Genomic DNA, 27,402 nt, shown 5'->3' with positions numbered 1-27,402 from the left:
GCGAGGACAGGACAGGACACGGCACGGTAGTACCTAACCGCCCATGGTTGCGCAGCGCAATAACACCTTAGCTAAGATACCTTATTTTCAGGTCGACGGCGCATCGCAAGGATGGGCGGCAGCTCTTCGGCAAGAGACGCAGGAAGAAGGTGGTTGTGTCGATGGATATACGGTACGGATACTGATACTGCATAGTGTATGTTCCATGGTGGTGATGGTGACAGTGAAGGAGGAGAACCTACCGCAGTAAGATGAAGAACAAGACCAAGAACAAGAGCAAGCACGAGAACCAGACGGAAAGGCCTGCCGTTGCTCGAGCCAGGACCAGGACCAGACCCAGATCAAGAGGCACGCACCTAACCTAACATCACCTCACCTCACCACTTTCACACTTAGGCACCCTACCTGCCCGCGCCTTACCTACCTTACGGATGGACGCCAGTGCCACTCCAGCGTCCATGTTCCGGCGCCTGTTCGTTCGCCCACCTACCAGCCTAGGTACCTTACCTACCTACACACTACCTACCTGCCTTGCCCAACCTTTTCCCCTCACTCTTCTCCAGATCACAAACACCCAGTCAGTTGCGTTGCTGCTGTTGATGCTGCGTCAACTCGCTCGCCTGGACCTGGACCTGGACCTGGACGTGAACATGGACCTGCATCTCTGTGCCCCCTCTGAATTGCTGCAAAGTACACACGTTGCTTTTGTCCTCATCAGTCTTCTGTGCCCCTCTGGCCAGAAAAAAAGGGAATGGGATAAGATACACACATCTGACCCAGGTATTCGTACCATTGACCAACCAAGGCACAATCCAAATCAGCGCCAGGCCACATCCCCATCCGCTGCTCCCCCCATGTGAGGTAAGGTAACGAACGTAAGGTACTTGTGCATGTATTCATACGGATACAGCAGAGATGGATAGTTTACCCTCACTCCCTCATTGCCCCTACCCCCCTGTCCCCAGAAACCCTGTGTCTTGCCCTGTCCTTGGCTTGACCTGTGCAATCGTGGCCCCCCCCCCCCCCCCCCCCCCCCCCTTCCTTCACCCCCGGCTGAGGTACATTGCACGGTACGAAGACCGTCGCTCTCCCTGGTGCCGTCTCTTTCGCTCTTTTCTGTGGGTCTCTACTGGCTCCTGGCTGTGGCTCTTGCTCTCGCTCTGCGTCTGTGTCTGCGTCTACACGTCTGGCTGCTCTACTCAGGCCAAGTCATCCTAGCGCTGCCGCTTGTTCAATTCCATCTTATCCCCTCCACCCCCAGCTCTTCCCAGTCTTGAAACCGACTGCCTCCAGCCGTCTTTCTCCTCCACCCGCCCTCGCCTACGCCGACCCTCGAGTTTGCTAGACCTCTCCTCCTTGTTTCCTTGACTTCGTCCAACTTAACCTCGTCTGCATCCTGCATCCTCGCCGTCGCTTTCGCCTTCCACCATCACCTCCTCATCACCGCCGTATCCAACACCACACGCTCTTTACCTTCAAATCTCAACCATCTGACCAGCCTGCGACTATCAGACGCCTTCTCAAAAGGCTGCCGTCATCGCATGATCTTCGTCGTCGGGCCACGGACAATTCGATTGTTCTCAACGGTACTACTGCGCACATAGCCCGTCTACTTAATCTTCCTCGCCTCGCCCGAGAGTCATTCGCCCTAGACGTTTGAGCCGTCGACCCCAACCACCGTCTCGAACCGACTTGCGCTCGATATAGCTCTCAGCATTCGTTCTTCCCAGTAGCTTACGACAACCACACAACATGGACGCGCAGCGACCAATCTCTCAGAAATTGCCCGCGGGGTTGGCAGGGGTCTTGAATCCAGATGAGAACCGCGACTCGGCCTACTTCTCTAGCACAGATGCATCCAGCAAGCGTACGTCGACGGTGGAGTCATTACGAATGATGCAACGACCATTTAGCTAACACGCACCCTGACAGACAACTCTGCTGCCTCCTGTGTAGGCAACGTCCTCAGTCCCACCGGCTCAGGCTACCAGTCATCGTTGGCCGACAAGACGCCCTCTCCAGTCACCGCGAACCTAGTACCCCAACCCCTTGTGTCGCCCGCGAGTAACATGAGCGTCGCCTCCATGGTTTCGCCGACGACACCCGGGAGTGCCGATCCGCGTAGATTCGAACGACCGACGTCCTTGAACTCGGATCCGCAACTGCTTGCTCAAGACTTCGGCACCGCTTCACGCAGAGAGAGTGTCGATAGCAGGATAAATCAGGGTTTTCACGAGATGAGGCTAGGCGGAAACTCCCCCTACGCAAGTCACAACCAGTCGACAACGTCGATTCAAAATACTCTTAACCAGCAAAGGAACCCGCGTCAGGGTCTGGACAATCTCTCGGTACACCGCATCTCCAACGGCTACCAGCCAAGTAATGATAGAAATCCTGACCCTAATCCGAAGATCATCCGAACCGCACCCGCCATCACCGGACCCGCTACCAGCAACATCGCGAGGGCTGCCGAGCCGACTAAGGGTCAAGCTTGGGCCTTCCCGGAGGAGGAGATTCAGCGAATCGGGCCTCACGATGCCTACCTTGACTCCAGACGCAGTAGCGTTGCCGAATCCATCGCCAGCAGTCAGTTTACCACCGAATCGAGGTTGCCCCCGGGCCAAAGACGCTTGGACGAGCCTACCGACTTCAACAACCGCCTCTCGAGCGCCTCATCCGATTTCCCTCCAGTACACCACCACTCGCTGCAACATAAGCAGATCGGAGATCTTCGCGATGACGACGCCGCCTCGAGAACAGGAGCCCAGCCGTACAGCCGCACCCCAGAGCTGCGTAAGAGTCATAAATTGGCGGAGCGAAAGAGGAGAACGGAAATGAAGGAACTGTTTGACCAGTTGCGAGACTTGATGCCCCAAGAGCGGGGTTCCAAAGCTTCCAAGTGGGAAATTCTTACAAAGGGTAAGTAACTAACGATAACCTCGGTCGCGGCGGGAGATATCTGACCTAGTTGCAGCAATTTCTGAGCACCAGCGTATGGCGGATGTCGTTCGGATTGTCCAGGGACAAAATAATACCGTGATGCAGGAGAACGACGCCATGCGACAGGACAATCATAACCTCCGAGTTGATATTCAGCGTCTCCAGAGTGAACTGCACAACCTCCGAATGCAACAAGCGCCAACAGGCCAGGCTCCCCCACAAGCCCAAGTACCACCGCCCCCTCAGCAAGCACCTTATCAGACGGACCCCTACACAAGTCGTCGCGAGCTCCCGCCTATTAGAGGGCTGAACGGCGCGATTCCCAATGGGCCTGACTCTATGACCGGCGTACAGTACGAAGCACCTAGAGTCAACGGCGGTTATCGTCCTGCAGAGGCGAGGTATTGAGCAAACAAAGAACCTTGCCCAAGTCCTAGCAGCATACACTTCATCATCTCTTAAATCACGCCGACTTGAATCAACCAGAGCGGCAAATCGCAAACGCGGGATGATGGTTTGGTGGACCCAGTCAAAACAACGTTCCACCGTCCGTGACCTTCACGAGAGGTTCGCGTGTTTTATTACAGTTCTGTACCCTGAGATTATGCTTTTCTCTTTTTTTTTTTTTTTGTCAGGAGAATCGCATCTCCTATCTTTTGTGTCGAATGTGCCAATACGCTGCTCTACGCCAGCAGGTCACATTCAGTCAGTCCGAGCCCAGTGGATTGCTGGCAGCGAGGGACGCCCTGATACCCTCGTGCTTTGTCGGTTGATAAAAAGTCAGATGGCGCCATTTTTTTTTCTCTTGCGTTTTGGAAAGCAAAATCGATACGGGGTATCGGTATGGCGAGGACAGGAAGGGGTCGGTGTGTTCAGGTGTATATACCCACGCGTTGGTCCATGTTAAAGCAATGTCGGCTGGGATCGTGATCAGATCCCAAGCCTTGCGTCGGGAAGAAAAATCAAAAGTTATGGGGAAACCGTGGGGCAGGTTCGATGATTGACGCTTTTCATGGATTCTGACAATATCGACTGACCGGGGCGGAGCTAGGTGAGATCTAGTCCGTCTCCCAGCGACGAGCTTGGTTCTCGTTGGGCAATCGAGTAGCCAGTGAGCTACAAGATTTAATCGTCTAGATGAATCCAAGACCTTTGAGTCGAAGTACAGTGTTTTTCGTGAACTTGATCCCTAGGTGGCATAGACGTATGTGAAATACGTTCAAAGACACAGAGCATCTGCAAATATCGAATGGTAATGTTAGTGCCTGCCGTGAGGACTGAAGTTCGGAGTGGGTCACGGCTGTGTGCGCTAGAGCCCAATGTGGGCTAGCGCGTTCCCAATCGAGACCACTTTACACGGCAAACCAAAAATTTCCATTTCGCTCGTCAGTCGATTGCCTCCGTCTGCTCACATCGCCATCGTCGTCTACCATATCCCACCCACTCCCAAGGACCATTATCCTTCACAATGTGAGTCTTACACCATTGCTATCGTCGAGATTTTCATACCGGAATGCCGCGCACGAACTGGAGCTAATTGGCCACCCCGACATACAGGCACTCCATTCGTCGTGCAGCCACCCGCGCCAGCTTGACCAGCGCCATCTCGGCCGCTGCGTCCGCCGCGCCCAAGACGCAGTCCATCGCCTTTGCCCTGCGCTCCGCCAACGCTGTGAGATGCTTCTCCGTCGCCGCCCCGAGGGCCTTCTCCCGCTCCATCGCCTTGTGCGAGGAGGAGCAGCAGCAGTCGCAGCAGTATGCGTCCGAGGGCGCGAACCGTCCTCCCCCGAGTGAACACTGCATTTTTGTCCAGAACTACCCCTTCAAGGTCTCCAGAGACGAGATCGCTGAGGCTTTTGCCAAGTTTGGAGAGGTTGTTGGCGTTTCGCAGCCTCCTAGGAAGACGTACGTTGTTAATCCTTGCCCCGTTCCCTCTCCCTCGCGATAGCTTTTACGCGAGCAGGAAGGGGAGAACGATGAAGAATGGTTTGCTGACATGGCTCGAATACAGTTTCTGCTTTGTCTACTACAAGGACGCAGCCTCCGTCCAGGAGGCCGTTCGGGAGGTGGACGGCACCTTCTGGCATGGCCGTCGCATCGCCGTCAAGGAGACCGAGGCCAAGGCTCCGAACTCTGAGAGACGCTCAAGGCCCGAACGTCGGTCCGTAGACAACAACGTTCCGACGGACACGCTCTACATCGGAAACCTGTCCTTCGAGGCCACCGACGCGGAGCTGAACGAGCTTTTCGGCGTCTTCCAGAATGTCAAGGACGTGCGTGTCGCGGTCGACAAGATGACGGGCTGGCCTCGCGGGTTTGCCCACGCACAGTTCCACTCGGTTGAAGCTGCGCAGGAGGCCAGAGCCGCGATTGAGGGCAAGGTTCTCCGCGGGCGTGAGGTCAGGGTCAACTTTGCGGTTAGCAAGCAGGAAGAAGACCCCAGAGCCGTCAACAACCGCAGGGCTCGTAACGCGCGGGCCAGGGAGGCCGAGGGCGATGCTGCTCAGGCCGAGGAGCAGAGGAAGCACCAGACCAACAACTGGGACGCCTAAGCGACTCTTTCCTTTCTGATGAAGGCGGACAGACACGTGTATACCCTGTGTCCAGGGATGGGGAACGATTCACGGTTCTGATGTGTAGGATTATTTTTCTCCATCGCGCGGGAAAAGGGCGGTGGCGGGCGTCTGGCTTTTTCTCGCATTCGGGGGACTTGGGGACCAAGGCAGGGGAAAGTCTGGTTCTATGACCTGTTCTATGACCTATGACCTTTTTGCCATTTTTTCGCCACGGATTCGAGAGAGAAAATGGGGCAGATGCCATCTGACGGATGAGAGAGATGGTCTCGGTCGCATAACGACTCGACCCTATGGCGTGTATCATAATCATGTAGAAAAGTCACGGTTCGCATACGAAGAGAAGAAGCAGGGAAGAAAGAAAAAAAAGTAATCATCTCCTTTCTAACGTTCGCCCCGGGAGGTCAGAGTACCCCACCCAGTCTTGTTCTTCCTATGAGGGTTTTCTTTCCGAATCCGTCATGATATCTATCGACGCCCGTTGAGTCTTGGTTCTGCGTTACACTACAGATACACAGTGTACAGAACGATGCGCGATAATATATCGTGATGGTTCCCGGTAAGTCATGGCATCCTGGCGCAACAACACACGAGCACTTTAAAGAAAAAAATGGCCGATCTTTCTGTACCTTTCTCGGGTTGCGACGCTGTGAGGGCGGCCTTGCCGGCCTTGACTGACAAGCATCACGGAATTAAGAGAGAAGGGGGGGAGAGAAGACATCCCAAGGGCCGTTGAACGAACACCCCCCTCCCCCCGGGCACCCGGGATCCCGTGCCTCTTTCATGACTGCTGTCTTGTTCTCTCGGCATAATCCACACACGGGCCAGGTCAAGCCCGCGCCGCCGCCACCGCCGCCGCCGCCAACCAAACCAACCCCCCCTCGAGGCTCGGGAGTCTATCGAGATGGCCAAAGCTTCGCCCAAGGCCCAAGGCCATACCGGTCTTTTATGAAAGTTGGGCAGCCGGGGGACCGGGGTGAGGTTTTTTGGCGAGAGGGGGGGGGCGAGGGGGAAAAGGGCGGCGCCGAGTCAGGCCTGATAAACTGTGTCTCCGCCTTACCAGGCACACAGCCGCAATCCGGGTCCCGGTGCGAACGCTCTGTTCACCTTGTGTGGAGAAGGGGGAAGGCAGGGCAAGGCAAGGCGACATGTGAGGTCCACGCCTTTTCTTCAGTGCTCGCTCCACCTACATAGTAGGGGGGTGTGCGTGTGGTGGTTAATGTTTCTTGTTTATGAGGTTCCTCGATGAACCATGTGGTTTCTTGGTCGCGCGCCCACGTTGCGTTTTGGCGGCGCGGGAATGAGGGGGATCGACATCGAACACACGCTTTGCCGGCCGGCGACGCCGCGAGCCTTGACGTTGCGACCTGTTTGTCACTGAGTTTTAGGAAACCAACCAACCCCCCCTGCGTTGGTTGCATGTTGTTGTCACTCTCTCTGTCTCTTTCAGGAGTTGCAGGGGTATGTACAGAGTACTTATGCGGCTTTTCTCTCTATTCGGACTTCTTGTGCCAAGTCCCACCGAAGAATACAACGAAGGATTCTCGAACGATTCCTCTGCATCCGTTCATCTAAGTAACTTTTTGGAAATTCCCCTTTTCTCCTCGTGTAACTATGCAACTATGGCCATGGTTCATAAGTTGTCGACAGAGCCGGGGTCAGTCAAGCTTGGTTAGTTAGGTGAGTGTGGTGGACCTTTAGAGCGGGTTTCCCACGTTGGCGCGCTGGCTGGCGCGTGGCAGGAAAGAAAAAAAAAATTCTTTGCGATATCCACCATGCGGCCGACTTACACCAACTCCACGACATTAGTTTCCAAGCTTCTGAGCGGCATTTTCTGCCAAAAAGTTTGACCAGCCTGGGGGTCGAACCCAGAATCTCCTGATTGCACGATCTTTTGGTTATGAATCGTAGTCAGACGCCTTGCCATTGGGCCAACCGGCCGCTTGTCCTGAGGACTCGAGCTTGCTTGCTTGAGGGTCGGGGCGGGGAGGAGGCGTTATGAAAGTGGGCTTGGGTTCTTGGGGCGGGTTTCGATGGGTTTGGTGGGCTGCCAAGTATTAACGGCACTCTTTTGCGAGGTGATGAGTAGCGCGTGTGAGAATTTCAGTTAGTTGATTGATGGTGTTGGCTGATTTCATGTTGATGCGTGTGGGAGCATCATGACATTCCTAATGGAGTTTCGACTTACACACCTACACTAAAGTCTTTCATCTTACTTGTGATACGCGCTCAGTGTTCATCGACAGGCACACGGTCCACAAAGTGAAATGAAGCAAGCTAGACGTCTTTCTCGTCTGCTTAAACATTTTCACTGTTGCAAAGAACTTACATTGGTATACGCGATAGAAACAGATGGCATGTAGCGAAAAGATCGAAGCAGCAGAGACAGCCTAGTACAAAGAGCCCAGCTTCGAATCAGAGGCTAAAATTTTCCTTGCAGCACAGATTGAACTCTGAAAATCAAGTTGAAGGATATTTTTCTTTTCGTTTGATGCTCAATGTTCGCCTTCGTATTTGCTGTAATTGTTGTCATACAGTTAATAGAAGTTGTAGGGACTTTGAATAGATTCCTCGTCTCTAGCTGTCGGGTGTAGTCTCTGAGTGCATCCAGTCTTTGTCCTCTTGCGAAACGAGTCCTCATCTGTTTCGAAGACCAGGTTGGTTCGTCATCGATGACATTGCATGATCAGTAACTGACCACAAGAAGTCTGTTGGCATCGACCTGTGCACGCTATGTCAAGCAATCCACATGCGCTCAGGCTTCACAGGATTGGTTCTGGGTTTGTGTTGTCCTCCAATGCCGCGGTGTTACGCGCGTCGTAACTTCGGTTTCACAAGTACTAAATGCTAGCTTCGTAGACTGCATTCTAGTCGGCATATCAAGATATCAGACTGGATCGGTTTCATTATTCGAGGCAAGAAGAAGTCACGAAGCTAAACTTCGGTCCAAAAGACAGCATAGCACTTCATTCATGCTAGTATTGAAGTGACACAGTTCACAAGTGTACCCGGTGTGTCACTGCTGACTTCGTCGTCGAAGACTTGCTATGCGTGATTGTCATCTGCAGGCTGAGAAAGAGGCTCTCGTCAGCAGGGAAGAGTTCATTTGGGAATTACGATATCCAAGAACGCCTGCGGAGTTTTCTAAAACCATTGAATTTCGAATGGCTATGTTGCATTGGTCAAACAATATTCCCGGTTACCGATTTAGTTCTTGAGGGGGGGTTGTTGATTGCGTTGGTGTTATGTTTTTCAACTTGATGGAATACATTGTTACAGCAAACCTGTGGCCCTGGGTTTACCCTGAACAACGGTTCAGCTCACCCCTGCATCATCGAAGCCCTCCAAAGTGAAATTCCAGTGGCCTGCCTGATGCTCTCCGCGTTCTGCGTAGTGATCGGATTTCAGTTTGTGCATGCATGTGCTTGTGAAGGTTTTCGTAGGACGAGCTTGTGAACTGACAAGAAGGGACATGGAAAACCGCAAAAGCTGTATCTGAGGCGCCTCAGTACATAAACCTCCTTAATCCGAACAGTGTCCACTTCACTGGGCTTGGAATAAAGAAACCGTCTAACTTTTCTGTGTTTGTAATGCTACATTTTCTCTGTACTTGACGACGACAACAGCGACAATAAATCATAGTGAGGTGTACAGCCACAGGACAAGTTGGTCGTCTCGGAGGGGTCCAGCAATAAAGTGAACGGTCTCCGCAAGAGGACTAATTGCTCATGATGGTAATGAGTTCAGTTCCAGTACGCTTGTACGTACTTGCCCTGACGTTGCTGGGATGTTGGTATCCGACGACACACGAGTACGGCGCCATTCTTCGATTCACCGGGCGGCTTATGTACTTGGTATATGGACAGCACCAAATCTCGCAGACTAATATCACATCTTGAATAAGCTAACAATGGCAACTTAAAATATCCACGATACGTTTCTGAAACATGTCAAGACATTGTCCACTTTGGTGTTAGCCTCACAGGCAAAAAAGATCCCATTCAAGAGAAAAGAGAAATGTAATTGTCTCTATACGGTATGTGTATCTAAAATCAAACCCAAACTCCAGTGCTATGCCGTGATGCCCACATATCTGAGCATATTATCATATGTATCCCTTTAGGCGGATCTGTTGGCCTTGACGTACTCCTCGGAGAACTCCCAAGTGTTGTAGCCCTCGTTGCTCTTCTTGAGGTAGAAGGTGGAGCGGTCGTAGGGGGTGAAGGGGATGTTGTTCTTGACGCGGAAGACGAGGTCGGGGTTGGAGATGAAGTAGCGGCCAAAGGCGACGGCGACGTCCCACTTCTTGTAGCGCTCGTCGACGGCCCAGCGGGCGCTGTCGCCGAGGTAGCCGCCGGCGACGACGACGGGGGAGATGTTGTCCCACTCCTCGAGGATGAAGTCGAGGGTCTGGGGGCGGTCCTCGGCGAAGGGCTGGACGTCGTCGGTGGGCTGGCGGGGCACGATGCCGAGGTTGACGGGGTTGCCGACGGCCTCGACGAGGGAGATGTAGGCGAGCTTGTAGCCGGCCTTCTTGAGCTCGCGGATGATGTAGATGGTCTGTTCCCAGGTGTCCGGGTCGGTGCTGTAGGACTCCTGGAAGGTGGCGAAGGGGCTCAGGCGGAGGGCGACGCGCTCGGCGCCGATCTCCTCGACGCAGGCCTTGACGATCTCGAGGAGGAAGCGGGCGCGGTTCTCGACGGAGCCGCCCCACTTGTCGGTGCGCTTGTTAGCCGAGTCGCGGGTGAACTGGTCGACGAGGTAGCCGTGGGCGCCGTGGATCTCGACGCCGTCGCCGCCGGCGGCGACGACCTTCTTGGCGGCGTCGCGCCAGGCGTTGATCTTGACCCAGATCTCGTCCTCGGTGAGGGGCTCGGGGGGCACGGGGCGACCGGTCATCTGGACGTCGGAGGAGGAGCAGTACTTGTAGCCGCGGCCCTTGACGAAGTCGGGGTCGGCGGCGCGGCCGAGGGACCAGAGCTGCTGGAAGATGTAGCTGCCCTTGGCGTGGACGGCGTCAAAGACCTGCTTCCAGGCGGCGCACTCGGCCTCGGTGGAGAAGCCGGGAAGGTTGAGGTCGCCAATGTCGGCGGGGGAGACGGCGGTGGCCTCGCTGATGAGGAGGGTGCCCGGGGTGGAGGCGCGGTCGGCGTAGTACTTGGCGACCATGGGGAGGATCGGGGCGCCGTCGTCGTCGGCGCGGTAGCGGGTGAGGGGAGCCATGACGACGCGGTGGGCGAGGTCCATCTTGCCCATCTTGAGGGGCTGGAAGAGCTTGGTGTTCTCGGCGGCCATTGTAGCGGTGTTTCTGGTGGACGAACTGGAAGTGAAGAAACAAAAGGGGTATCAAGAGAGAAGAGTGTCAAGTAGTTGAGCTTGTGAGAAGTATGAGGTAGGAGACTGTGTTGAAGTTGTGTCTGGCTCTTTAAACTCCCTTTTCACTCGAAGCGGGAGGCTTGAGGGTATTTATGCGACTGAACAACATCGTGTAAGTCAACAAACAGCCCACCCGAGGAGTGTCGCCGTAGAAGCATCTGGAGAGTCCCACCATCGTCAAGAGATCCTCGGCAACATGCCCCCACCACAGATCTGCCCGCATGAGTTTGTTGATCCATTGGGCGAAGAAGTTTTCTCTTGCCCTGGAGGGGCAGCTTAGAAATTGGGATGTTTGGGGGCCCGTGATGGAACACCACACGGCGACAACTCGGGAAGCGGATCCGGCCAGACTTTCTCGTGACTTCTCGGGGGAAGAGGGCCCATTCTTTCTTCTGCCCCCTTCCGCCCCTCCATCCCCCGAGCGGTGAAACCGACAGAAGACCTGTGGTCCGTGACGCTCAGCTCAGTGAGGCCGTCCGTATAAGCGGTTTGGTTCTGTTATGAGGCGCAAACCGCGGGTTCCTGGCAAAAGGCAACGTTCTCGAACGAACCCAAGTCACTCGACTACGCAAAAGATTGCGGCCCCCGCAAAGGGGGACACGTTCTTGGCAACATGCTGGAGATGACTGAGGAAGAAAACTCCGAAGCAGCGAATCATCGAGGCGGACGGGGACCTCGAGCCACGTTGGCAGCAGCTTGCTTAGAAATCCGATAGTACGATGTCAAAGAGACTGCGAGGCAACGGGACGGGGCCGAGGTGGAGAATTGGTGTTCTGGAGGGACGGGAGTGACGTCTCCAGTATCAAGGGACCAGGGTCTTGGTGCTGGAAACCGAACAACAGATGAGCCGTTTTCTGTTACGCCCTACATGCTACTAGAGGCTGAAAGTGCGATAACAACTTTAAACTCGGGGTAAAGTTCTGACGTGCTGAGAAATGCCACGAGGGGAGCATGCAACGGCCCGGTCGAGTGTCTCCACTTTCACAGGAAGAAACACGCAGGTTGCATGCCGACTTCGGGATTTGGCCGGGAACAAGCCCAACCCTTTGAAACTCGTCGAAGCTAGAGAAGCTAGAGCTGGAAATGTGAGGCTTGTCGTGGGCTTGCCGCCATCTGGTTCGTTGTCAAGCGTCCTGGTGGAGACGATTCAGGGTTCTGCCACTGATCAGAGATTTATGCCAACTCTGCTCAAGTAATCAGACGGCGCCGCTGCCGGGGTCGAGGCTTGGTTCCTGTACGTAAAAATTGCAAGTTTGAATGGGCAGACAAAAAGTGTTGGTTGATTCGTAAGAAGATGCAAGGCCAGGTCGGGTCTGTAGACTAATCGAAATCTTCACCGCCGCACCCTGATTCTCGGCATTCAGATACCGATGTGGCGTCGGCAATCTCCTGGACTTGGTGCGTCAGCCACGTGCGCCACGATGCACGTACGTCACCAACATGGCCCGCTTCCTTGCAGACGCGGAAATGCACTCCGCACTTGGCCAGGGGTACATTCCGCTGCGGGTAGGAAATGAGCTTGGCATTTCTTGCTGCGACTTGCATCTGAGGCTCGTGATAGCCTCATAGTCTGTCAAGTGTATCGGTCCCTCGCATCTTCCTGGAGTTCTGGCACTTAGAACTCAAATCGATGCTTCCAATAGACCAGGACATGCTATTTACCTCGGACAAAAGCAGATGACTATCCTCAATGTGCACTAATTCGCTTTGCTCTGAATCCCATCTTAACATCTCACACCAGATGTCATGCTTCTCCCCATCCGCCGCCTGAAGCGGACCTCCCTCCTCCACATATATCTGCTCTTCCTCGACCTAGACGCCTATCTCATCATCCGCAACCGCCCTGTCACCAAGTACCCGGCCAGCATCCCCTCCCGGCACCCCGGCAATGAGACTTTCTTCATCGCCAGCATCCACCGGAATAACGGGGCCCTCCTAGCCCATCCTATATCCTCCAACGTACTCAAGCTCATCGACTACCTCGGCCCCGACCACGTGCACTTCTCCGCCGTCGAGTCCGGCTCCAAGGACGACACCAAAGCCAGGCTCTCCTCCCTCCAGAAGCAGCTCAACGCAAAGGGCGTCTCAAACACCATCATCCTCGGCAAGACAGCCCCAGAACAGCTCGCCGAGATCCACGACCGGCCTCCGCCGTCCTCCGGCTTCGGCCCGCCGCCGCCCGGATGGACATGGAACCCCCACGAGAACCAATTCGACATGCGCCGCGTCACATACCTCGCCCGCGAGCGCAACCGCGCCATGGCGCCCCTGGCCGAGCTCCTCGCCTCGCAGGACAGGAGGTCTGACAAGGTCATCTGGCTCAACGACGTCGTCTTCGAGACGCGCGAGGTGCACATGCTTCTGGGCACCCGCGGGGGCGCCTACGCCGCCGCGTGCGCCATGGACTTCATCCTCTGGCCGTATTACTACGACACCTTTGCGCTGCGCGACGACGCGGGCCTAAAGACGGCGTCATGGTACTGGCCGTGGTTTCATAGCTCGCGAGCGCGGGCGTCTGCGCAGGCGATGGAGCCCGTGGAGGTGAAATCGTGCTGGAATGGCATGGTCGTATTCGACGCGGCGCCGTTTTATGACGAGGGACTGCGGTTCCGCGGTGTCGAGGACAGTCTTGCGGCGATGCATCTGGAGGGGTCGGAGTGTTGTTTGATCCATGCGGATAACCCTCTCAGTCGCGAGAGAGGGGTATGGCTGAACCCCAATGTGCGCGTGGGGTACAACGAGAAGGTGTTTGAGCAGACGAAGATGGACCGGTTCCCGACGCCGTGGGCTGCGGTGGTTGGATTCTGGGCGAATAGGTATCTGAGGGTGCGAAATGGTATCCAGCTTACGTTGGAGCGGTGGGCAGTTGAGAAGAAGTTGCGGCAGTGGGTTGATGAGACGCCGCCGAGTGAGTTGCCGCGAAGTGAGCCGGGGGAAATGTGTCTCATCAGCGAGATGCAGATCATGTGGGAGAACGGGTGGAAGCATATATAGATAGACCGGGGCGTCTGGCGCAAGCCGATTCAAGTCAAATTCGTTATTGTGTATGGTAGATAAGACTGGTCTATAACGCCACGTCATGAAGTTGTAGAAACAGAACAACATTGCCTCCGATGTGCGGGCAGGGACATCCGTTCCCCCCATGACTGTAGAAAGCCCACCGTCCAAAAGACCTCCTCCAAACGCCAAACCTTGCCTTCATAATACAGAACAGCGCCAAAGATGATCGCAGGCATCCAAAATCTCATCGTGGTGGTATATCTCACACGCGCCTGTCCGTCTATTTGTTATGCCAGATGAAGTTTCGGAGCGAGTCCCACTCGCTGCTCTGTACGTAAATGTAATTCATACTGCTCCGCAGACTGGGCTGCAGATCGGCCGGGTGATGGCGGAAGAGGTACATGACCATGGCCCAACTGGTGCTCGCGAAGACGGGCCAGGCGTAGTAGCTGATCTTGGCGGACAGGTCCTCGCGGCTAACGACGGGGAGACCCTTGCCGGGAGCGACGGCGAGGCGGGCGAGGCCGAGGACGACGCGGGCGAAGACGTAGATGACAATTTGCTGATTGACGCTCGAGATCTTGCCGGTGCGCGGGGAGCGGCCGCCGAAGACGAGGTAGCCGCCCAACAGGCCCGCGAAGAAGGAGTCGTAGGGGCCCTCCTTGCCCGGGGTCGGGCCGTAGTGCTTGAGGAGGTACATTGTGCCCTTGTAGATTGTCGCGAACTTTGCGAGGTTGCGGGCGTGGGTTCGGGTGGCTTTGAATACAAGGCTTGCTTTTTGTTGGAAGCTGTGAGGGAGAAGGGTGTTAACGATGGGTTCGGGGGGAGAGACATGCGGGGAGGTAGACGTACGTTCCGGAGCGGAAGAGGAAGATCATTCTATCAAAGGAAGAATGTTAGCTAAGCTCACAATGCTGCGGATCTGGAACGGAGACTGCGACGTACACAAGCGCGTGGGGGAAGCGGACTTTGGTGCCGTAGACAGCGCCATTGCGGGCGCCTTTGACGACGGCGAGGATGTCGTGATACTTGGGGTCGAGGATGATGCGCTCGATCGCGGCCTGGGTTGCGCGTTAGCATTTGGGGCCGAGCGAAGGCAGAATTGATTCGACGATGCATCCGCAATCGTACCTTGAGGCCATCGAGGGCGGCGAGCGACATGTTGGCAACAAGAACGGGGGTGGCCTGGCTAGCCTCGGCAAATCGCAGCTCGCTGTAGGGAGATGATGGATGGTGTTTGCGACGACGAACGGTCGCTCTTGAGTTGGCACTCTTCCGCTCAGCGCATGGGTCTTCAGTGATAAAATGCTGCAATTACAGAAAAAGAATGCAAAGATCAATCGGTCAAATTGCGCATGCGAAGGGAAGGGTGTGTGAGGTTGTCGGGGAGAGAGAAAGGCCACGGCGGACGTGGTCAATTACGGCAGACGGACGGGATGGAGTGACGGACTTTTGGGACCTTGGGACACCCCAGGTGCGGCAGGTGTACCTCGGATGTCCATGGCTTCGGCTCTGGACGAGTCACGCTGCCGCTGCGCTGCGGCACGACACGCTGTGGATTTGCGCTGGAGATGTCGCTTCAGGAGTACCAGCCCCCCCGGCTCCCCCACAGGTCCCTATGACGCACGGTTGAGATGGCGCTAATCCGTCCCCAGGGATGCCCGTCCGGGGAAGGTCTTGGATTGCTGCGGGCTCCTTTTTTTTTTTTGGCATGTGATGCAGCCTGCAAGTTGTGACAGGACGGCAACTCAGATGCTGTGTCACTTATTAGGGGTGTCGGTACCCGGGAAGACTGAGAAGACATGGGACGGTATTGCGAATGATTCCATTTCTCCCATGTTCAGCTTCTGGAACGACAATTGCTTCCTTTACACAGAGGTCGAATTTCCATATTGCAGACAGGAAGATGGAGCACTGCAGATACAAGAGTCAGTTGTCTCGGTCACTGTCTCCCACGTGGTATCGAATTCCATGTGAATTTGACTCTGCGACTTGGCGCTGCTGACTACGTGGTTGGCACTCTGAAAACGGGGCCACCTCCGACTGCCACATGCTTCAAGTTGCATCATTTCCGCTTCTGTAATCGGCCTGTCGAGTCGCAACTGGTTAGTGACATGTTTCGTTAACGTACCTACTTGGGAACTCGTGCATCATTTTTCAATCGTTTAATTGAGCTTTGGTTCTGGCATACCGGTCGTACTTCTGTTATAACTCAATCGCCGGGTGGTAGATAGACTGCAGCAATCCAGGCTCTCAAGAAACGTGGACTCCCAGATCAGGTTACGAACTAGTGATGCACATACATATATCTCCAGGCCAATCATCGCCTCAGGCAGGACGTCCTAGATAACCAGTCACAAGCTTGGCAAGCTGTTCTGTGAGAGCCTCAACGATGTCTTTCAATTGGAGTCGCGCATCTAACCGGTCCAGCACCGCGATGAGTCTATCGCGCGGTCGTCATACTAAGCTAATTTCGGACGTCAGATGGTTTCAACACGCACATATAGACGGCGGACCCGAAGTAGAGATCGTTGATTGTTGAATAGGTTACTTTAAGAAAGTGATAAAATTGTGCAGTAAGAGACGTGAGGCGCGTGAATATGCCATGGGCAAAGTGTCCAAAAGCAAGGCTTCAGGCCATAGATGGGGTTCATTCTCTTGTGCTACATTGATAAGTAACTTCTAGAACGACCCCTTCTCGTTGGAATCCGCATATGGATCGATTTCAAGTGTTTGAGAGTCGACAATGGCATTGCGAGAAATTCTGATGAGTGAGTGCATGGTTGAGTCTTGACAGACCGAAGGCGCCAATAGGACTGGAGACAAAACGCCAACACAAACCCGGACGAGTTTGGAGACGTTCCTGAGACTGGAATTTCAGAATCTGCAAACCGACGGCTGTTGAAGACAACTCGGTTCATTTGCTTAAAGCTGTCGATATCAGTTTTTCAGGTTTACATGGCTCATCAGTAAATCGACTTGACTGTGTTGATACTGTTCTTCTAACTGTGGAGCAGTGGATAAGGTGAATTGCATAAGTGAGTGACTTCATTCTTCCGGCTGTGCCATACCCCCCCTAATTACTTCTCACAAGCACTGCGGTGCTTCAACCGGGTGGCGGTTCAGGTGGTGATACTCTAAGCTATCAAAGTGTTCAATTCGTTGCTCAGTAATTAATGCAATCAGTCATAGGATGGCTGGCACATGAATGGGCATGATGCTGAGCGGTAACGTCTTGGCAGAACAAGCGGAAAGGCAATAACGTCAGAGCTTTCGTGGTTCCCAATTCCTTCCTAACTTCTCTATATCTATATGCAGTGTACGCATTCACCTCTGTATCAGAACAAACTCCAGAGAGGCGTAAGAGCGAGTTTCTCGAGCCGGCAGAGAACCCTTCTAGGACAGGGCGCAAGACGGAGGTGTCCGCAGCTGAGCAGCCAAGGTCGACACTGGACTACTCCTTTCTCACCAAAATCGCCTTCGTGTGTGGGAAGTCTCCGCTGTAAGTTATGACGCACGGCGTGTAAGGCGCGTTGTAGGGCGCGTTGTAGGGACCGTAGGGAGTACTTGACATGCGGTGTATGTTTGCGAACACTGAGTGTTCAACGAAATGGAACCTCCTTTAGCTTCGTAACGCGTTTCGATCATCGGCTCCGTTCTCTTGCTCTGTCGATCACTTCAGCCGTCTTCTCATGGGCTGATTGTTCTCTAGAGTTATTATCAGTGTCTCGCCATGTACACATCCCGGCATCTGAAAAATTAGCGAAGTACTTGCGGGGGGTTCTGACAGATGTACGACTATTATCTTGGCTCCAATGCTAGCAGGATTGGCGTCTCCATACGGACGGGACTTTGACCTTGAGAATTCGACTTGTTGCTAGAGCTCCGAGATCGGGGCGACCTTGGGGGAGCTAAAACACACATTTGGTTGTCAAAGGGATGGAGCATGCTCATTGACTTCAAGAGGCGCCAAGCAAACATTCGCAGACGCCGTATTGCAGAAACGCTACAACGGCAGAATATCTGAGAGTGTCTGGCAAGTTAGGTGGAAGTCTACCATAGCAAAGACTCTCAATAAATTGATTGATCCGTGTCGTTTAGACATCTTTTGTACACGCCTTCACTCCAATTCTGGTTGTATGATGTTGCCTCAAATCAAGTTCCACAAGGAACCATTGTCCTTACTTTGAATGGGTCCTCCCACATGCATGATATACCCAGGTTCGGTTGTTGACACAACCAACCCTTTTCTAGGCGTCGTATTGCGGTTAGCCTCGGCTTACGTCCTTCGACATTTAGACCGCATGCCCTCGATAGACTCCGAGATCGTGACTCCGAATCTAGTATAAGACTGCCTCGTCGACACCAATGCCAACTTGGCCAGCACAAGCAGCTCACAAACATCAACATGAAGAACGTACGGGACTTTAAGATTGATGAATGGAGTAAGTTGTCTCTCGTCTTTCTCTCAGCGAGACTCAATTGTTTTCGATTACTGATTATTTTCAACAGTGCGCCTTTACGGTGTGAGTTAAGTCATATGCCCCTTCATGACCAGCCAAAGCTAAGAATCTGCATGAGGTTGGCAACCGATACGCTTTAGAAGGTGAAATTCCAACCTGGAGGTCACGTTGTCCTGCAATTTGTCGGCTCACAGCTTTCCTAGGCTCTTATGCGCAAGCACTCTCCATCAACAATCTCAAGTCACTTTCGACAGACCCTGCACTAGAAGTCTTCGACCATAATCTGGAGCTCAGCTATGGCCCTTTTGAGGGATCTCATCGGCTCCGGGAGCGAATTGCCGCACTGCATTCTACGAACGAAGATAAGATAGATCCGAGCAACGTTATCATTACTCCTGGTTCCATTATGGCCAATTATCTGATATTGGATACCATATGTGGCCCCGGAGACCATGTGATCTGTCAGTACCCAACATATGGGCAGCTTTATCTGGTACCAGAGTTCGGCAGCGTCGATGTCAGCCTTTGGAAAATGGACCAGTCCAACAACTGGCTACCAAACACCAAAGAGCTCGCCGGGTTGATCCGACCCAACACGAAGGCAATTATTCTCAAGTAAGAAGTCCATGTTCGGGGTTGGACGACTCTCAAATCAAGCTAATGTCCAATCTGCAGTAGTCCCAACAACCCCACAGGAACCGTCCTTGAAGAGAGCTTTCTACGGGAGGTGGTTAGGATCGCTTGTGAAAATTCCATCGTCGTCTTTAGCGACGAGGTGTTCAACCCGCTAGTCTTCACTTCGCCCAAGCCTCCTTCAATTGTCAATCTAGGCTATACGAACACCATTGCCAGCGGTTCCCTATCAAAAGCCTTCTCTATTCCCGGCATACGACTTGGCTGGATTGTGACGAGGAGTCCAGAGTTGACGAAGGAGATTACTACGAAACGCGATTTCACTACCATCACTGTGTCTCGGCTTGACGACAGTGTCGCCTCGTTTGCATTGGACCCAGCGGTGATGCCGAACATGATGAAGCGCAACATCTCTCTGTGCCAAGAGAGCGTTGGTTTACTTGATAATTTTATTGCGGAGAGCGGCGGACGTGTTCGCTGGGTGAAGCCACAAGGCTCAGGCATGGCGTTCATTCAGATCCTGGATCAAGCGAGAGCACCTGTCGATGATGGGGAGTTTTGCAAGAGGCTGCAAGTGGAAGAGAGCATCTGCTTAGTTCCGGGCGGCTTGTGCTTCAGCGAAGGCAGTAACGATGATTTCAAGGGATATTTCAGGGTTGGATTGGGGAATCCTGATGTGCTTCGGCAAGCTTTGCCCTTACTTCACGCGTTCATTCAGAAATGGTAGAAAATTTCCGATGATCGTAAGACACACGGCCACGACCTAAATACATATGTTGCGATCGAAAGCCTTCTGCCGGCGACATGTGTAAATCCTGCACTTTTGCCCAGCGTGCCTCTGCACGTAGCCACATATCCTTTCCCAGCAGAAAGGCATGTAGTACTTCTAGAACAGGAGTGTTATATTCAGTTATTTTACTCCAATAAAGGGATGTGAGAAGAACTGGACCAATCTAATACAGACATGAAACCTCTGCCAACACCTCAAGGCTTTGGCTCACACACAGCAATAAATGGCGAAATCACACCTAAACTAGTCAGCCTTAATTCACAATGGGAAAATTCATGTCCACTTACTGCCAAAGAACAGCCTCCCGGTATTCGCATCGTGAACCACCGTCGTGGACCCAGGAAGCAGCTCTCCCGTGCCGTCCTCAATCACCTTCTCCCACACGTACTCGCCATCAGCCTCCTTGCGGATCCGCACCGCCGCGCTCTTCGGCCTGGCGTTCAGCGGGTCCTCGGAGGCCTGTAGAATCTCTATCCCGCGCGGAAACACCGCGGCGTAGATGTCCCCCTTGCCGTCCACGGACAGGTTGTCGATGGCGTAGGGCACGGGGATGTCGGCGACTTTGACGAGCCCGTCCGTCTCCGGGTTGATCCTGTACACCTGGACGCCGCCGGCCATGGCGCTGGGCACGTAGATGAGCCCGTCGTGACCGCGGACCAGGCCGTTGGGCATCCTGTGGTGCGTCGATATGCGCTTGCATCCTTCGGTAGAGCAGTAGGACACATCGCCGTGACCAAAGAAACCGCTCAGGAAGAATCCCTGTAATGAGAATGTTAGTAGTGCACTAGCCGACGGGCAACCCGCTATCTCACCAGTCCCCTCTTCTTGTCCCCACTGTCGTTTGTAAAGTAAAACGAAGTGCTAGAGAGGGCGGCGATGTTGTTGGGCGTGGAGATGTTGGCATTGGCAAAGGTTCGGATGTGCTTCATCTCCGTCGCCGCGGGGGCGATTTCAAACACCTCAATTGTAGCATTGGCGCCTTCATTGGCCTCCTTGAGCAGCTCGCCCGTGACGGCATCTACCGGAGGGCGGTTGTTGACCAAGAGAAGCTCAACCTTGCCGTCCTCCGGTGCATCAATACCCGTCAAACCCACGAGTTGAAGCAAGCCATCGCCAGCGGTACCAGAGAAGCCGGGCGTTGAAAGAGCGCGGTACTCGAACCCCTCATCCTTGGGCTTGTCGATGTCTAAAGCGACGACAGCATCCCGGGTGGAGCGGCCCGAGATGTTGAAGTGATGACCGCTGGGGACGGGAGTCAGCCTCCGGCAGCGCGGGCTGCACTCGAGGGTGGGGGTCGGCTTACTTGGGCATCCACTGCTGACGGGCCAGGGAGTCGGAGCAGGCCAGGAACAGCGTGCGCGTTGCCTCCGACAGCCACATGTCCTCGCATGCTTGCAGCCTGTTGTCCTCGATGCGACGGCACGAGTATGGAAAGTCAGAGAGAGGCTGAAACGTCTTTCCCAGGCCGAGACCTAGCTTGATGGGGTCTTTCAACACGAGCTGCAGGCCCACGGCGAGGATGACGGCGAACAAGACGCCGGTCTGAAGGATGAAGCCCATTCTCGACAAGAAAAATCTGTTGAGCGTGTTTTTGATGGTGAAGGTTTGAGAGGATATGAATGAAGACACTTGTAAATAAGGAGGACTCCGTTCGATGAGATTGCCCAGGGATGTGATCCTTCGGGTACAACCGCGACCCTTCTGAGCGGCCAACTGGTGGCTTCTCTGAGCTTGCTAGAGAAGCTGTATGATGTTGGACTCAACTAAGCTTAAGTTTTGAAGAGTTTTTCTACAGTCAACTCTGGTCCTGAGCTTTTCGTGGCACAAGAGATTGACGGTTTTGCGGTAGCATCAGATTGGGTGCCAAGTCAATAGTTGTGAGTTTGAGCACGTTTTTGTTTCGTAGCGGGCATTCGCTGAGTTACAGTGGGCGGGTTTGTCCCCCCGGCCCGCCCGGTAATCGTCTCTGCCTCCGTCGGGGACGGGCACCGTCGTCCGGATGTACAAGACACTCTTTTCTGCGTCCACGGTCACCAATAGGGTTCGCTGCAAAAGATGACCACTGGAAGACTGGCTCATTATGCACGATGAACGCTTTCCGAACGCCGTATGGAGGGAATTGGCTGACCAACCATATGACATGCTCACATTTATTCAATGTAAAAACGTTGCCATCCAAAGGATGAACAAGTACTCGAGTGGCATAAACTTTTCAATGAAGGTCCTTCCCCGACCCCAAGTACTATGTACTTGTGAAATTATGCGATAGATATCTACTTGGCGACCCGGTACTCGTAAGGCGTATTCTCATTCGCTTCTCGTCCAAAACCAAAATGGCGCTGTAGGCGGCCAACGTCAGGTCCTCACTACTATACAACCCTGACACAAGAATGCCACGGATTAGAAGTCAAACTCCCCCCTGAAGATCTCAGGGTCAACACCTGCAACGGTCTTGTCGGCCAGATCCCGACGGCCCATCTGAGTGAATACCCGGCGGAGCGTGTCGTACAGAGTGGTGCTCCGGTTCTGTGCCGTCATGCGGTCGATCTGCTCGTCAAGGGCAGCAGTGTTGGTGCCGCCGCGGGCACCGTCGCCGCCGCCAAGAATCTCGTAAGCCATGTTGCGTCCACTCTTCTCGATAGCCTTGTGCATGTTGAGCGCAGCAAGGAAGTGGGAAGCAGCTTCAGCGTGGCAGCCAATGTTTATGCAGCTGACACCCAGATTGTACCTCGCACGCACGAAGTTGGGGTGGATGCTGAGCGCCTTCTCATACGCCGCGATAGCCTCCTCGGAGCGGCCGGAGTTAGCGAGCGTGGCGCCCAGGCGGTTCCAGAGCAAGTGCAGTTGCTCTTGCTGGTTCGACGTTCCGAGTTCGGAAGAGTGGAGAGCCGCGGTGAAGCAGTCAACGGCCTTGTCGTACTCCTCAGCACCATAGAAGAGTACTCCGAGACCGACTTGCACGTCAGGATCCATATGTTCGCCGTCAGGGCTCAACTGTGCCGCCTTGATGAAAAGGCTAGTAACCTTGTCATGCAGTTGCTGACGGTCTGTGAAGCCCATCTCAGCCATGGGATGGAGGTCCTTCGGGGCGATAATGTTGGGGTACTTGACGGACAGCCACCTCTCGAGGGTGCGGTAGGCGGTGCTGTCATAGCCCTCGTTGGTGTAAGAAACAGCTAGGCCCATGAGAGCAGCCAAGTTGTTCGGGTCTAGCTTGAGGGCCTGTTCGAGAGCACGAATAGCTGCTGTCTCCTTTTCGTTTTGCGCCTGTGCTGAGCCGAGGTACACCCAAGCCTCGGTGTGCTCTGGGTTCTGCTGGACCGCAGCCTCGAAGGCGAGCGCCGCAAGAGACAGGTTTCCACCCTCACGCATGATGCGAACACCCTCGTCGAAGGCGTTCTTCTCTTCGCTGAAGAAGTTGTCTTCCTCGAAAAGGTAGTTCTCCACCACCGGGTCGCCCAGCCGGCCCCAGTCGCTGCTCATACCGGTGAAATCAGGACCCCAATCCTCGCTGTCGAACTTATCGAATGTCGAGTCGTCAACCATGCCTCTAGCCGCCGCTGTCTCCGCCTCGATTCCCTTCCATATTGACTCAAAGTCACCAAAACCAGTTTCTGATTGCATGGCTTTGTCCATTTCGTCAAGCTCTGGCTCGGCTGCCTTGGCCTCCTGGTCTTCCTTCTCTTGCAACTCCATCTGCGCAAACTGCTCTTCCCATTTGTTATCATCAAGCTCAACCAGCTTTCCCTTGCCCTTAACGTCCTGTTGCGGCTGCTGGTGCATAGGTTGTTGATACATGGGCTGGAACATGGATGGACCCATCATGCTGTTGTAACCCATACCCATATTCATCCCCATGTTCATTCCCATTCTCGGTTGCTGCGCCATTTGGCTGGGCATCGGACTCGCCCTGGCCGACGAAGGCTGCTGGTTCATCTGCCGGAAGCGTGAGAATTCTTCGGGGCTGAATTGTGTGCCGGGAGGAGCATTGAAGGCGGACTCCATAGCAGCCTGGTTCTGGAAGTCGTTCGCCCACGTTGGGGAGGTCGAGTTCGCGCGGAGGTGGACGCCTTGCGCAGGATTTAGTTGGACCGCGCCGTTCGGCATTGGGATCTCTTGTTGAAGGCCGGGTCCCTTGTTCAGGAATCCGTTCATCATCTATAATATCGGTCAGCCCAAAGTGCAACTCCGGGAGCGCGGGGTCTGCCCACCTCATCCTGTGGAGTGCTTGCGCCGGCGCTCCTGAAGCCGCCAGCAAGAGCGTTCGGCCCTCTCTGCACCAGTCTGTCTCTTTGGAGAGTGTTGTCATCTTGGACGTGTTTCTGGAACTGGCTGAGGGGGTTGCCGGAGGTTGAGCATTCTGCGCCACCTAGGAACGACATGGTGACAGTGCCGTGGGTAGCTGAAGATGTGTCGGTAAGAGGTCAGGTTTGTGCAACGTGCAGTCGAAGTGCACAACCGCAAGCGTAGAGACAGGTAGCGTCGGCTCGAGTGGCGTCTGAGGAGTAGAGGATGTGGTACGCGTTGTCGGTCGAGTTGGAGAAGAACAGGTAGGGTGGATGGTTTGTAATTGGAGCACCACCTCTCACTTGAGTCTCCGAGAACATACCGAGGCAGGCCGGCGTGGGGCTCGGGCCTGGCTGTTTCTCCGCAGCCGGAGGCGGGGGAGCCAATCACAGAGCATCTGCGACGGATAAGCGCAGTGGCACCGGGGTGTGGACCCTGGCTAAACAGGACCTGGAATTCCGATGCGGCGGCATGTGAGCTGTGCATGGATACAACAGGAAACACTTCACTGCCAAGGAGCTGCGCTGCGTGCCTCGAATTGGTTTGGCTTTTAGAAATGAGGTGACGCCCTTCTGCGTTGAGTTTTGGAGTCTCGTCTGAAGGAGTTACAGAACCGACGACTAGGTATCTAATTCGTTTCTTCATAAGACTATCCTGGGCTTTCTCGTTGCCCCGGTTCTTTTTACACTAGCACCTATTTCCGCCTCTATGACAAACCTAGGGGTATCATTCAGTTGTAAACAGCCATCAGCCGCTTTAGTGCACAACATCCTCCTCCCGAATTCCTAGGGACCGTCTATGCTATACCGCCTAGACTCTCATCTGAACAGGGATAACTTCCAGGATGGGAGTCTTTCTGCAAAACCATCCCTCTTGGCCTGCTTATTTCACACCAATGAAGCCAACGCTTTGTCTGGCCTTTTTAACGGCGCGTCGAAGAGCTTGCTCTTCTGTGTCCGTCCACTTGACCGATAGCTGATCCCACTTCTTTCCGGGCGTGTTATACTCTCGTTTCCACTGAGATTGCATCGCCTGCAGTCTGCTCATCTCGCGCGGATCTCCAGACCCCGAATACACGATGAATGCTGTACAAGGTGGGAGGCTATCGTGAATGGCCTGCAACCGGGCTGAGAGACGAGCCAAACATCTCTCGAGGTCTGAACTGCCGAGTTTGGGATCGAGCTCCGCAGAATCGATGTCCGGAGGGCCACCATCGCTGCTGGCGTTCTCGACCCGATTCCTGTTCCACCAGCCCTGAAGTGCTTCGAGTTCGCGCATGCGACCCCAGACGAAGTCCACGCCGCCACCGGGGATTTCCAAGCCATCTGGGTCGCCATTAACAGCGCGAATCACGCCCTTGACAACGTCCGCATCCGACTTGCAGCCGATCTGATGCGTCGCGCCGGCACCGGGTCCCTTGGACGGATCACCCCAGTCTACCGCTGCGCTGGTCTTGCCGGTGACTTGACCGCCAACGTCGCCGCCCTGGGCCTTGTATGCTGTGCCGGCTCTTGCCAGGCGTCGAAAGAGGTTTTCGCCCTGAGAGTCAGACGCACCCCATAGCCTTCCCTTCTCGCACTTTTGGCGCACAAGGTCGAGGCACGCCTTAGCATCCTCGATCGGGTTGTGTCCATTAGCACCGCCCTTCTGAATCTCGCGATTGACATATTTTTGAGTGAGCCACTTGAGTGAAGATTTAAGCGGCGGTCCTCGTGGGTGAGGGTAGATGAGCGAGGTATCGACAATAAAGGGGTGAGAGAAACGAAGCGCTTTGAGGTCAGACTCGAGCGAGTGTCCAATCAGGATTGTTCGCGGTGTAACGATTTCGAGCAGCTTCTTTTGAATGTCTTGAAGAGTCGTCGTTACAGGCTTCAGCATCTCCTCTGTGATACCGGAAAACCTCGTGACGTAGTCGATGATGGGCTTTTCGGGTTTGACCAGCTCGTCCATAATGACATCGCCGGACCAAGTGATGATGCTGATGCGTGTAAGGGAGTATTCGTTCTCGCCTGTCATGCACATCTCGCAATCTAGTGCTAGACATTCACGCCCAGCCGTGACGCTACCCTTCTCGATTTCCGATTCGGGTACGTCGCCGTCCTCAAGTTTGTCGACCTTTGACACAACCCACCCGTCTGGGACCTTGAAAGATGCTTTCCTTTCTTCGTTTTCGATGAGCGCCGGGTGAATGAGGTGACCTGCGACTTCCAGCTCTTCGAGGGATGCCAGAAACTCAGTGATGCGTGTGCGCTCGTTCTTCCAGCCGTTCGGCTCTCGAGCTGGCTTGGGGCCCTTTCTGTCACTCTTATCCTTGGGCATTGGGGCGGTCAAGAATGTTCCCAAAGGCGAGTGAAGCTTCATGTACTTGTCGTCGCCGGGAGCCTTGACCGGCCAGATGTGAGGGAACATCTTGGCGAAACTCTGAAGCGCAAGTGGCAGCTTCTCGGCTGAGAGCTCTCGAGGATAGTAGTCATCAGGTGACGTTTCCAGCAGATCTTGGTTACTAGAAGGACCTGATTTATACGTCGAGAAGTTGACCGCCTCCTTGAACATGGCTTCCTCGAGTCCCGGGACCATCAATACCACAATCTTCCGGAAATTCGGTCGATGGGAGACTGAGACCCAGTTGGGACCAGTACCATCGGCGAAGATGTAGAGAACGAGGTCGCGCAGCATTGCTAGGTTGATCTTGCCGAAGATCTTGGCGCTCGTGGAGAACTTGATTGAGGGATAGTTATTGGAGCCTTCGCGGGGGATCTTCTTGCGCTTCTTGTTCGATCGTTCGACCTTCTCCCATCCTTCGTCATCATCGTCCGGGGCAGATCTTTTAAGGTTTTCGCTGCTTTGGGTCTGGGATGAGCTCTCGCGGGTCGTAACATTGCTGGTTTCTGTCGGCTTGTCGACGGCAGGGTTGACTGTCGCGTCGGCGGGCTGGGCGTTGATGTCGGCCATGGCTTCATCTGCGAATTGCGCACTCCAGGGCTGACGATTTTTCTTCTTGCCCATGATGAGCAACTTCCAAAAAGCTGAGTTGGAGATGTGGTGAGGTTACAACGCGCCTCTGAGAAAGTGGTGGGGTTGAAGATGGAGAATTATTTTCGCACCTTCACCGGGAGCCCAGAAAATGTCCATCCAACTTTCTGTCAATCGAGCGACGCAACTTTAATTACGGGTCTCTTGCGGGGAGAGCCAATGGGACACGATAAAGATAAGATAAGGACATAGGGCCTGCGGTCACAGCTAGGGACCCTGGTCAACGCTGGGAGGTAGGGACACTGGAGGGACCTGCATCTTCAATGGCACCTACCTTTATGGCCAGTGCCTTCGTCCCTGTCGCAAC

The 27,402-nt window shown here is 54.3% G+C and overlaps 8 protein-coding genes across 8 annotated transcripts; 3 read left to right on the top strand and 5 right to left on the bottom strand.

The window, feature by feature from the left end:
• Positions 1-1,752: 1,752 nt before the first annotated feature.
• CGGC5_v013636 (28 kDa ribonucleoprotein) lies at positions 1,753-5,492 on the top strand (the record flags this gene model as incomplete). The annotated part of the gene is made up of 9 exons (XM_032036347.2): positions 1,753-1,867; positions 1,933-2,348; positions 2,412-2,919; positions 2,975-3,341; positions 3,910-3,931; positions 3,992-4,001; positions 4,392-4,410; positions 4,498-4,845; positions 4,952-5,492. The coding sequence occupies 9 exons, from the start codon at positions 1,753-1,755 to the stop codon at positions 5,490-5,492; spliced, it is 2,346 nt and encodes a 781-aa protein (XP_031892726.2).
• Positions 5,493-9,632: 4,140 nt separating this feature from the next.
• On the bottom strand, positions 9,633-10,808 carry fgaOx3-1 (Chanoclavine-I aldehyde reductase fgaOx3; the record flags this gene model as incomplete). The annotated part of the gene is made up of 1 exon (XM_032036324.1): positions 9,633-10,808. The coding sequence occupies one exon, from the start codon at positions 10,806-10,808 to the stop codon at positions 9,633-9,635; it is 1,176 nt and encodes a 391-aa protein (XP_031892718.1).
• A 1,827-nt stretch (positions 10,809-12,635) lies between these two features.
• CMT1-0 (Alpha-1,3-mannosyltransferase CMT1) lies at positions 12,636-13,883 on the top strand (the record flags this gene model as incomplete). Its single annotated transcript, XM_032036313.1, has 1 exon — positions 12,636-13,883. The coding sequence occupies one exon, from the start codon at positions 12,636-12,638 to the stop codon at positions 13,881-13,883; it is 1,248 nt and encodes a 415-aa protein (XP_031892717.1).
• A 286-nt stretch (positions 13,884-14,169) lies between these two features.
• Pxmp4 (Peroxisomal membrane protein 4) lies at positions 14,170-15,050 on the bottom strand (the record flags this gene model as incomplete). Its single annotated transcript, XM_032036302.1, has 4 exons — positions 14,170-14,677; positions 14,742-14,768; positions 14,835-14,950; positions 15,021-15,050. The coding sequence occupies 4 exons, from the start codon at positions 15,048-15,050 to the stop codon at positions 14,170-14,172; spliced, it is 681 nt and encodes a 226-aa protein (XP_031892723.1).
• Positions 15,051-18,297: 3,247 nt separating this feature from the next.
• On the top strand, positions 18,298-19,712 carry aspC-0 (Aspartate aminotransferase; the record flags this gene model as incomplete). The annotated part of the gene is made up of 5 exons (XM_032036291.1): positions 18,298-18,334; positions 18,402-18,415; positions 18,471-18,495; positions 18,556-18,967; positions 19,028-19,712. 5 exons carry the CDS (start codon positions 18,298-18,300, stop codon positions 19,710-19,712), a joined length of 1,173 nt encoding a protein of 390 aa, XP_031892721.1.
• A 257-nt stretch (positions 19,713-19,969) lies between these two features.
• On the bottom strand, positions 19,970-21,335 carry PON3 (Serum paraoxonase/lactonase 3; the record flags this gene model as incomplete). The annotated part of the gene is made up of 4 exons (XM_032036280.1): positions 19,970-20,013; positions 20,063-20,534; positions 20,588-21,017; positions 21,079-21,335. 4 exons carry the CDS (start codon positions 21,333-21,335, stop codon positions 19,970-19,972), a joined length of 1,203 nt encoding a protein of 400 aa, XP_031892720.1.
• An 840-nt stretch (positions 21,336-22,175) lies between these two features.
• PAY32 (Peroxisomal targeting signal receptor) lies at positions 22,176-24,157 on the bottom strand (the record flags this gene model as incomplete). The annotated part of the gene is made up of 2 exons (XM_032036269.1): positions 22,176-23,933; positions 23,987-24,157. 2 exons carry the CDS (start codon positions 24,155-24,157, stop codon positions 22,176-22,178), a joined length of 1,929 nt encoding a protein of 642 aa, XP_031892725.1.
• A 787-nt stretch (positions 24,158-24,944) lies between these two features.
• On the bottom strand, positions 24,945-27,068 carry CGGC5_v013629 (putative exonuclease; the record flags this gene model as incomplete). Its single annotated transcript, XM_032036258.1, has 1 exon — positions 24,945-27,068. One exon carries the CDS (start codon positions 27,066-27,068, stop codon positions 24,945-24,947), a length of 2,124 nt encoding a protein of 707 aa, XP_031892719.1.
• Positions 27,069-27,402: the final 334 nt, after the last annotated feature.

The sequence above is a fragment of the Colletotrichum fructicola genome (genome assembly GCF_000319635.2).
Source record: "Colletotrichum fructicola Nara gc5 chromosome Unknown KSG_Nara_v1_contig08, whole genome shotgun sequence".
Taxonomy (NCBI): Eukaryota; Fungi; Ascomycota; class Sordariomycetes; order Glomerellales; family Glomerellaceae; genus Colletotrichum; species Colletotrichum fructicola.
This window is presented reverse-complemented; position numbering and strand designations above follow the sequence as displayed.